At 29.1% G+C, this 11,916-nt stretch overlaps 1 protein-coding gene across 1 annotated transcript; it reads right to left on the bottom strand.

The window, feature by feature from the left end:
• Positions 1 to 6,059: 6,059 nt before the first annotated feature.
• LOC110644107 (uncharacterized) lies at positions 6,060 to 7,149 on the bottom strand. Its single transcript, XM_058141299.1, has 2 exons — positions 6,718 to 7,149; positions 6,060 to 6,569 (listed from the first exon to the last, which is right to left on the bottom strand). Exons 1-2 carry the CDS (start codon positions 7,147 to 7,149, stop codon positions 6,060 to 6,062), a joined length of 942 nt encoding a protein of 313 aa, XP_057997282.1.
• Between the last annotated feature and the right edge of the window lie 4,767 nt (positions 7,150 to 11,916).

The following is an 11,916-nucleotide window of genomic DNA, read 5'->3' on the forward strand; positions in this document are numbered from 1 at the left end:
TGTCCAAAATCATCTACTCGGCGAGAGCTTTCCATAGACACCAAGAACGCCGAAATCCATCAAGCGGATTGTCCAATTTTTGCTCGGGAAGATTTTAGCCCATTTCAACTTTTGGCCTAGATTTCTCGAAAATCGTGAATCCCACGAGAAAACCGAGGCTACCAGCACGCTCCATTCGTCGAGAGCTTCGCAACGACATAAATTTTGAATTTTTCCGACACCGTTTTTCGGTGGGTCCCACGGAACTTCGCAGTGTTTTTCCGAGCATTTAATGAGCTTAGAAAATTCTGAAAAATTTATGTACTAACGCCCGTGTTATGGGCTTCGTGTAGGTATCCTCGATTCGCGGAAATTCGACAGTTGACCGGGTCTGCAAATTTCGGGCCAGACAGACCCGTTACCGGAAAAGTCTCCGAATTGGACCAAGGTTTTGGCTAGCCCCCCATTGTCAGACGTCCTGAGCGCGTTCCCAAAGTCGGAATCGGCAAAGGTAAACCCGAACCTTGCTTTTTCGTAATTTTCTAGTGCTTAAATAGGATTAAAAATTCATAAAATATTCGTGGTAGCTTGAAAAATTACGATTCTTTTTGCAATAGCTTAGTAATATTGCTAAGGACCGCGGGGCAAAGTTTTATAATTTTTAGAGCTTGTTTGGGCAGTTTTTGCGAAAATGATCAATAATAAGGACTAAATTGAAATTTTGCGTATTGTGATGGATGACTGATTTGATGGGCCCAGGAGGGGCTGTGTGATATGATTGAACTGTGGATATATGGATTGTGAGTATAGAAGTGTGTTTTGAACCCTTTTGCAGATTGGGTAGGACCTAGGTATAGGGGAGACTCTGCCGGATTTTCGACACGACTTAGGACGTAATTGGTCTTTTTCTTTGTTTGTATTGAGTCAGATTGTATTAAATAATTGTAATATAATTGTCAGGTGAGCCAGGACAGCCTTCTTCCTCCGCCCAGCCGCCTCAGTGACCACCGTCAAGTCTGTGAGTAAAATATTAATTTTAATTGTAATTTCGATATTATTATATGTTCAGCATGCCCATGCATCACTTATATGCATATATTTATGTAGTTAAACTCTAGGCACGATTTATGATGCATTGATAAATGTTAAAGTGCCATATATGTTGTTGTGGTAATTTGGAGCAGCGTGCGTGCGTTGGCGTGCTTGTGATGTGGTGTGGACTATGGATAGGACGGGTAGACACGGCTTGAGTTCTTCGCTGGGACCCAGTCCTTCGGGGTAGACACGGCTTGAGTTCTTCGCTGGGACCCCGATTTGGTATTTAAGTGGAAGTCCGAGCTGAGTTCTTCGCTGGCACCAGGTTGGATTTAAGAGAGCTGTATAGGGGATCAGCTCCCATATATTATGATTGATGTTACAGGGTGCGTGAGTGCTCCAAATTACCTTTTTGATGTTATGATGTGAAAATGATGTGGATGTTGCATTTCACTATACAGGGTGCATTAGATTTAGATAGTTATAGAGATTATAGTTAAAATTGATATTTTACTCTTTGAGTCGAACGCTCACTCCTGTTCAATATTTTTCCAGGCCACAGGAGGATATTTTTGAGGTTAACCTGCTCCCTTTCCTCGCAGGTTGTTTATCAATGTTTGTGTAATTTTATTAACTCCTAGAATTTCCGCATGTGTTAGAAGTATTTATTTGATTATGGTCTGTAATATTATTAACATGTTGAACCTGTAAACGTATATTGATATGCATGTTGATGAGTATGTGGAGGGTAAGCTGAGCTCCCTAATTGACTATATATTGTGTTTACAGGTCGGGTGAGTCGAAAACTCCCCGTTGGTAAGTCCATTTTATGGCCGGACTCTGTCCGTTTGTTTTCTTGAAATTGGGCCCAAATGGGCCTTAGAGTTGGGTAAATGAATAGTTAAGGCTTACTACGGGCCTCGGGGCCTTTAGGCTGGCCCAGGCCCTAGTGCCGGTCCGGCCCATAGGTTGGGTCGTGACAAATTTACCCTTTAAACAAGGGATCTTATTTTCAAAACAGGGTTGAGTATTTTTTTTAGCCATAAAGAAAGGATAAGGTCAATAATATACCTCTTGTGGCTTTCTTTTTAGAAAACAACCTCAAAATTAAATATTAAATTTTAGGGAAAAAAAGATTTTTCTAAATCATATTTTAATGAAGTTTCACTGTCATTATCAAAATAATGGAAGTTAAAATTATTTAACTTTTTAATAAAAATTATTTACTAAAATAATATGACGTGTTAAAATTCATTATTTTTATTAATATTTTTATAAATAAATTACTACATTACTACAATTCAAGTTAATTCAGCTAAATTTTTATTCTAAAAATTTAATGGGTCGATTATATAATTTTTTTTTCTCTATTCTAAATGATTTTGAATTAAAATTTATTACATCACAACAGATAAAACAATATTAAAAAAATATCAATTAATGTTTTATAAGAGAGAAAATACTTAAAAACAATTAAAGTGATAATTTCTTGTGTTGTCAAGTAAATTAATATTTGAAATTAATATTATATGTAAAGAGATTTAATATAAATATTTGTTATGATATAAATCTTAAAAAGAAAAATAAAATGTAAAAATAATATTTTTGATAATTTTAATAATATAAATTGTAAATAATTTTTATTGTAATTATTGAAAAGTTAAAAATCAATGTATAAAAATTAAGTTGTGTTAAAAAAAAAAAAGGTAACACTAAAAATTATTTGATTTTAAAAATTAAAGGAAGATTCTAGATGTGCCTACTTATTATATTTGTTTTTCATGCCTTGAAATCATGTTTCTTAATGATGTTGTTTTTGTCCTATAATCCATGGAAGCATCATCAAAACATGCTAAGTCTAAAAGTTGATTAAGAAAACACTACTTTAATATGTTTTTTCTTGTGCCACAAAAATTTCCTTTTATGCATCATTTAAGTCCAAAATATACTCAACAAAAATATTACTTTAATTAGCATTTTGAATAAGTTTGTTTTGTTACTATATAGAGAGAGAAAATGTATTATTTTTTTTTAAGCATTTTCTTTCTCTACAGTGACAAAACAACTTGCTTATGAAAACAACAATTGAAATGGTATTCTCTTTTCTTAAGCATTTTCTCTATTTGTAATGATGGGATAACTTGTGAAAATGTTAATGGAAGTGGCCTTTTGTTAATACACCACATAATTTTGATAAATAGTTTTAATTTTACATTATTTTAATAAATACTTTTTATTTTAACTTTTAATTTTAGTTTTGACATCCTAATTAGGGCCGAGCAGGATTCGGTTCAAAGTGAAAAATTAAATCGAATCGAGTCAATTCAGTTTAATTGGTTCGATTTTAAAATTCAATCGGTTCGTTTTTAAAATTCAATCGGTTTGGTTTGATTTTACATTATAAAAATTTTAGTTATTTCGGTTCGGTTCGATTTTTAAGAGAAAAAAATTGGTTAAACCGAATCGAACTGAATAGTAATTTATATATTCAAATCGAACCAAATCAATTTTTGAATTGATTTATTTTTATGGAAAATTTATAAATTATATTTAATTTTATATATATTAATTGTTTAATTTCATTTATTAATGGTTATTAGGTTCAAACCAAAGTCAAAATTAGACCAAATAACTTAAAATTCATGTCTAAATTAAAAAATTAATCAAAAATAAAAAACGATCAATTTAAAACAAAACCGAACCGAAATAGAGCGATTCGGCTCGATTCGATTTTTCATCCATTTCGGTTCAGTTCGGTTTCTAAAATTTAAAATTTGATTTTTATAATTTAATTTAGTTCGATTCGAACCGAATGCTCACCCCTAATCCTAACGTTTAACATGGATGCAATTGTATCAAATTTTTTAAATCAAATTTGCAATTAGATATAAAAGCCAAATATTTGTAATAATTTAAAATTATATCCAAATATTTCCATTTTGAGCATAAATCTAAATTTTTGAAAATGATAGCTAAAACCAAAAATTAATTTAGAGAAATCTAAAATTTGTTCACTAAACTTACAGTTATGGCAAGCAAATACTCTAAACTTTAAATTTTATTTCCTAAATTCATGAAAATTCATGTATATATATTTTAAATAAGCTAATTTTATTTTTTTAATTGATATTGACATAATTTTTAAAATAATCAATCTATTTAATTACCAAAGTATAAAAAGAAATCTATAAAAATCCATCTATATTTGTTTTAAATAAGTTGCTTTTATTCTTTTTTTATTAATATGATCATAATTTTTAAAGCAATTAATCAACTTAATTACCAAAATATAAAAAAATTTTAAAGCTTTTAATGTATAAAATTTAAATTTTTCCAAATTAATTTTAAGTTTTGATTATAATTACACCCAATCTTAAAGGTTGGGATTAAATTTATCCAAAATTAAAATATTTTATAATAATTATAAATTACAACAAATATTTGACTTTTATATTCAAATATAAGGTTGATTTTAGAAATTCGATACAATTATGTCTAATGTCAAATATTAAGGTACGATAATCAAAATTAAAATGTAAAAATAAAATTATAAATTCACGAAAAAGTCAATTAGTCATTATTATTAATTAAAATTCAAATTTAAATCTAAACGATTCTAATATCATTCAAATAAAACTTATTATTATTATTATTATTATTATTATTATAAACGCATAAAACGTAGCATTGTATTATTTAGATATTGTTATTAAAAATATTTTTAAATATATTAATTAAAAAAATTAAATTTAATATGTTTTAATAATAAAAATTTTTAAGTTATTTTTTAAATAATATTAATTAAAAAAAGAAAAGCGTTTATCTGCAACATCAACCTCAAATAAGCTTAAAATTACAAAGTATGATACACAAGTAGCTTGGTGGGGGTGTATGTTAACCAACACACATAACGACAAAGATTTGGAAGCCAAACTTGGCCATTTTCTATTAAATGTCATGATTAATGGCTTGTAGTTGTATATCACTGTCACGTTGATGATCATTTAAGATTGAAATTACCCATTTGCTGTCATCCAATATATATATATATATATATATATATATATATATATATATATATATATATAAGAGAATATTACATGACGTTTTTTTTTAAGTTTATCACATTTTAACTTTGATGAATAACTATCTTTCATATTAATTATTATTTAATTTTTTTTTATTTTTCTTTTAATCATTATTATTTACCATACTCTTTTAACATTTATAATTTAAATTATTTTATTTTAAAATTTAATTTTTAAAAATTAAGACATCTTGTGATAAAATGTAATATTTAAGAATTATTTATATTATTTTTTTATAAAATTTATTTATATAAAAATATTATTTACTATATATTACCATCTATAATAATAATAATAATAATAATAATAATAACAATTATTAATTGTCATTAATTTAAAGAAAATTTACTATTAATTTGTGATTTCATAATTAACTATTATATAATTTAATTAATATTAAATTATTTTATATTTTTAATAAATATTTTATATTATATTATTATATTTTTTATTATTTTTATTATGAATTATTTGTTAAAAATTGTGGAGAGACAAAAAATATAATATGTAAAAAAGTTATAAAAATATAGAGATTTGACTTGTTTATAAATAATATATATTATTTTTTTATTTAATTTAATATTTTTTAATTTTACTTTTCTAAAATTAATTAATACTTATTATTATCATCACGGCCGATGTAACAATTGAATTTTTTTTAATAAATTTTTTTTATTAAGTTAATAATTTATTGATATTTTATTCATCATTTTAAATTAATATTTTCACAATGGTATTTTTTTTTCAAAATGAATATTATTTTTACATATATTATTATTATTATTATTTGTTATTTGTATTATTATTATTTTTGAAAATATATTTTCTTGGTAAATTTAACTGAGGGGGTCCAATTAAAATATATAATTTGTAAAAATAATATACATAAACAAATATAAATTGACAAGAAGATTGTTTAGAAAATATTAATAAACTGTTACAATTAAATTACAATAATCATCGTCTATTTTTCATTGACTGAAATCTATCCATAATAACTTCATTGTCAATACTTGCAAATACATCCCTTTCAATGTAAGTCACCAAACAATTATTTAGTAGCTCATCTCCCATTCTATTACGAAGTGAACTTTTAATGATATTCATTGCAGAAAAAGCTCTTTCCATTGTGGCTGTAGCAACTGGCAAGATTAATGATAATTTGATTAACAAATATACCAAAGGAAAAACAATATGCTTTTTTGTAATAATCATCTTCTCAACAAGACCTCTAATTCCACTCACTTCAGAAAATTTCTTATCCATACGCATATCAAAGACAAAGTTCTCAAGTTGAGATTCAAGTTCAATTAGAGCAACTGGAGAAAATTCACATGGATAAAATTTTACAAGTTGAATCAATTTGCTCGTATTGAATGCAGAAAATGAGTCCTTAGGATCGAGACATGCCATACATAAAAGCAAATTTGTATTCACTTCATCAAATCGATTATTAAGTTCTTGAAACTACATATCAATCACAGAATAAACTAACTCAACACGATAATGATGAAGATTTGTCATTTCTTCACTTCTATGCATTGATCTCCCTCTAGCTACATAGACATCCTCCATATCTAATACTGTTATATCATATATCACAAAATTCCAATACCTCAAGTAACAAAGATTCCCAACCATTTTCTCTTATCACTTGCAAATGACATTTTGAGACTTTAACTAGATTCATAGCATTTACAATATCTTGATCCCTTCTCTGTAAAACTTGTGATAACTCATGTGTGATTCCCAAAATCTTTTTCATAAGATGCAACACAAAGACAAATTCAAATCGATTCATAATATCTAACAAATCAATTGCTTCAGCCCTTTGTGGATCATCATTACCATTTTCTCCAATATACACAAGAACATCAATGATAGAAGGAAATAAATATATCAAATTAATAAGCGTACCATAATGAGAACTCCAATGAGTATCTCCCGATCTCTTCAATGCCGTTTCTTGATTTAGACCTTGTCCAGTTTTTATTTCACCTTTTGCAGTTCCTTTAAACACTTTCTCTAGCTGTTTTTCTTGAAGCATGTCCCTGCGTTTACAAGAACCTCCAATAACATTGACCAAATGAGTAACAGTATTGAAAAAAGAACCTATACTTGAATGCTTTTTAGCAACAGCAACAAGTGTGAGTTGGAGTTGATGAGCAAAACAATGGATATAATAAGCACTAGAATTCTCCTTCAAAATCAAACTTTTAAGGCCATTAAATTCACCTCGCATATACTAGCTCCATCATAGCCTTGACCTCTCAAACTAGATATACTCAAGCCATAAGTAGAGAGCAAAGACTCAATACCTTTTTTAAGAGATGCTGCACTTGTATTATAGACATGCACAAGACCAATAAATCTTTCAATGACACATTCAGATCCATTGACATATCTTATGACAACTCCCATTTGCTCTTTAACTGATACATCTCAACATTCATCAACTAAAATAGAGAACAAATCATCTCTCAAATCTGTAATTATAGCCTTTGTTGTCTCAATTGCAGCTACATCAATGATATCTTTTTGAATATCAGGAGATGTGAGTTTGAGATTGTCAGGAGCATTCTTCAACACAGTTTTATTAATTTCTTCATTACATGAAGCCAGAACTTTTAATAATTCAAGAAAATTTCCTTACTTTAATGAATTTTCAGACTCATCATTCCCCCAAAAGCCAATCCTTGCATCAAGAGACAATGAAGACATATAATTGATGCATTTAACCTGCAACGATACTCAATTTTTTACTGTTCTGATTGTTTTGAAAAAAAACTTCAATGTGTTGAGCTTGATTCATCAAATCTTCACAAGCTAACCGACATTTATTATGATCACTATTATGGTCTCCTACATATTCTCTCAATCTTTCTTTCTTTCGCCAATTACTAAAACCCTCAGATACAAAAACATCATGACCTCTTTCACTATGCCCAGTTGCAAAAAGATAACAATATAAACAACATATTGAATTCCAATCAACTATTGAATTCATCAAACCAAGATGTAATAAATCTTTGTTTTCGAGTTCCATCTACCCTTTGAGGAAATTTATGATGGCGTGATTGACATGGACCTTTAAGTAAGTAAGCTCTACGTACCTGATTCCTAATATCAAGTGGATAGCTCATTATGTTAGGTCGCAATATTGGATTAGAAGGAATGTTTTCTATATTGACCTCCACTTCCTCAACAATCACCTGCTTATGTGGTGCTGGTTGAATAGGTTGATTGATTGATAATGATGATTCTACAGTGTTTGAGTTTCTTTTAAAAAATCGCTCCATATCTATAAAAATTTAAAAACAGTCAATATTTATATAAAATTGAGATAACAATACCAATGCAACTATGAAATAAATTTTATCAAATAAAATATATAAAAGATTTATATATAAAAGATATAACAATATCAATGAATACAATGAGTAAATTTTATTATTAAAAAATATCAAATCAAACAATTATCAGCAGTAAATCAAACAAATAATTTATGCAGAAAATCAAACAATTTTATATTTTTCTTAGTGAAGGAAAAGAAAATACGTGCAAATGGACTACAAATTCTAAAACGTTATAGCATGATTAATTCCATTCATATCAAAATCCAGCTTCATAGGTAGATTTATAATTTGATAAAATGTGTTCTCATATTTCTATAACAAATGAAATGTCAACAATCAAAACAAGTACTTCAATCCATTGCCATACATACAGGGAAGGCTCTTTACTTATTTATTAATTTATTAATATATTTTTATTTAATATATATGAAAATTTAAAATTAATTAATTTTCAAAATAATTTAATAACACAAGTTATTTAATTTTTAATAAAATAATATGATATTGATGGACAATTTTTAAATTCCATTATAATCCCCCAAGGTTGACGCATGTTTACCTTAAACTCTCTCACTTTAAAAAATTTATTACTTTAATATGGAAATAAAAATTAATTCTATGATATAATTAAACATGTATCAACTTTAAGGTTAAATTGACTATTTGTTCATACATATTAATGAATTTTGTAACAAATTTTTTATTTATAGTTTGATATAATTAAAAATTAACCTAAGAACAGGAGGAAAGAGAGGAAATGAGATGACAGGAACTCCCAAATATTCGTTAACGTGTGGCATATGGCAAGCTAGAATCATGTTTTGAAAAAAAATAAAAACTTAAAACAGAGCACCCAAATGAATCTCAATTTGAAGTCAACGCACAAATACATGCACTAGCATTAAGCCATTAAACAGATCTTTAAATCAGAATCATAGCCCAGTGCAATCCATTAAATCACCCATAAGTGAATGGTGAAACACTAAAAGAAGGAAAAATTCAGTGAATTCAACACTAAAAATAGAAATTGCCCAACCAGAATTGTCAAACAATAATTAACCAATAGAAAGAAAAATTAACAATAATTATAATAGAAAAAAATCAAATTAATTTTCAGATTTGCTATATATTATTCTATAGCATAAAATTAAACAATGAGAATCCAATTAAACAAATTTTATACAAGAAAAAAAGACATAAATTAAACAAATAAAAATAAAAATTATATAAATTTTAAAAATAATTTTAATAATATAGATATTCTTTAATTATAATATTTAATGTAGAAAATTTAATTTTTAATAAAATAATAAAAAATTATCACATAATGTTGAAATTGGAAAAAATTAATTAGGCAAGAAACGGGGCGGCATAGGGATTCAGGAACAATTTCTATTCCCAGGTTCAGAGCCATATTTGCCATAAGGGATAAGAGAACGATTTTGATTCAATCAAAATCGGTGGGTTTTGGTTTATTAATTCCATAAAATTTCTTAATTTCAGTTTTGATTTTAGTTCAATCAAATAATTAATTTTTTGAAAGAGAATCCTAATTTTGATTTGGAATCAAAAAGAATAGTTTCAATTCAGTTTAAAGCTAGTTCCTATCAATTTGATTGAAATCTAATTTTAATTTCAAATCAGATCGATCCAATTCTCCGGTTAGAATCGGATCATGGCCAAGCCTAGAACGATTTATTCTAAAGATTTGGCCTCTGGTTGGGTAGAGTGGACTGACACCTTTGTTGTGTATATCAGCTATGTTCAAGATTAAGAGTCCAAAATTACAAGAAGAAATATTTTTATGGTTAACAACAGCAAAACACACAATCTCTGCATGCACAGTACTGAAATCAGGTAGCCCTAACTGGGCAAACTGAGCCTCCATTTCCATACCCACCATGCTTGGAGTTATACAAGAAAAAAAGATAAAAATTAAACAAATAAAAATAAAAATTATAGAGTTAAAATGGGTTTAGAAGTTAGAACTTACATGTAGATTTACGCAAATGATTCTTGAAATTGTGGAGTAAAGTGGAATTGAAGAAAAGAGTGAAGTAGAGATGAAGAGAGAATTGTAAAGGGGAAGCTCTTTTTATCGGCAGAGGAAGGGAAATGGGGAAATAAGGAGGGCTACTGCTATTACAAAAGGGTTTTTAGGGTTAAATATAAAATTACCTATATACCCCTCAAAATTTTTAAAAATTTCAGGGGGGCCCAATGCCCCCCCTTGGCCTTGCCTCCCTCCGTCTCTATATATATATATTTATATATATATAAGAGATAAATGAATGAAATGAAAAAGTAGAGATAGTGACAAGTGAGAACTCTTGGGCTGTGCGTGTGTGTGTGGAGGAAATTTCAAAAAAAAATCTAACTGATTTTCTCTCTCTCTCCTTCTCCTTCTCACATTTTTTCCCTCTCCCTCTCGTCACTCTCCCCCCCAACCTTTTGCATCTGTCGGCGAGAATCCAGCCACCAGCAACAGTCGGTGAGGGAGCCCTGCCACCCCACAATGCCAACGAGCCACCAGCCAACCAGAGTAGCTCTAGCAATGGCACGAATGGAGGAATTTCGTCCTTCAATGGGCATGCAAGGGCAGCAACTTCTAGGTGCAATTTTGGTTTCATCCAACGTCCGATCAAGATGATTCTGGTGGCATTGAAAAGCTTATTCCGAGAGTTTTCTTTTGATACCAATTTTGCAGCAAATGGTGGTCGGAGGAAAAAGTTATAAACGAGAGAAGTTTCAAGTTTTTCAAGCTTTCTGATTAGATCTAGGATGATTTGACCATTGAATTGATGATCCGAGATCATCGATGAACTCAGAGCGATGAAACCTTCGAGATAGGACCAATCCCGTTCCGATCCAACACCGTTCGAAAAAGGTGATCATTGGACGATCTAGATCGCTTGATGAGATTTTCAACCTTTTTTTATACTTGTAAATTAAATATAATTATTAATAATTTATGGGCTTCATTTAGATGTAATCGGATTTATGCTAACTTACCGGTGCCCAGGACTGAGTTTTTGGTCTGATTCAGCTGCCCAACGGCTCGTCCCTATCACGGCTCAAATTCTGAGCTAGACCGGCACTAGGGCTTGGGTCTGCATAGGGCCCCCAAAGCCCGTAATAAGCCTAACTATTCCTAGGCCAACCATAAAGCCCATCATTGTAGTCTAAATCCAAGAAAACAAATGGACAAAATTCGGCTATAAATTGGGCTACCCAACGGGGAGTAATAGCTCATTAGATCTGTAATCACAATATATCTCAATTTGGGGAGCTCAGCTCACTCTCACAATCCTCAAACAATACATATAATTCAATGGGAGCTCAGATCCATCATCCAAGCACAACCACATAATAACCTTTACAACATCCAACAGAAAAAGTTATTACAGTCCCAGAAAGTTTAATACACTAATAGTACTTACGGAGTTTCTAGAATATAA

Source organism: Hevea brasiliensis, unplaced genomic scaffold (genome assembly GCF_030052815.1).
Source record: "Hevea brasiliensis isolate MT/VB/25A 57/8 unplaced genomic scaffold, ASM3005281v1 Scaf1, whole genome shotgun sequence".
Taxonomy (NCBI): domain Eukaryota; kingdom Viridiplantae; phylum Streptophyta; class Magnoliopsida; order Malpighiales; family Euphorbiaceae; genus Hevea; species Hevea brasiliensis.

What these genes read in the sequence shown, in the direction of transcription:
- LOC110644107 (XM_058141299.1), bottom strand. Translation starts at nt 7,149, where the DNA reads ATGCTTCAAGAAAAACAGCTAGAGAAAGTGTTTAAAGGAACTGCAAAA. An exon ending in GGGAATCTTTGTTACTTGAG is followed by an intron (nt 6,570 to 6,717) that starts GTATTGGAATTT and finishes ATTGATATGTAG; the next exon opens with TTTCAAGAACTTAATAATCG.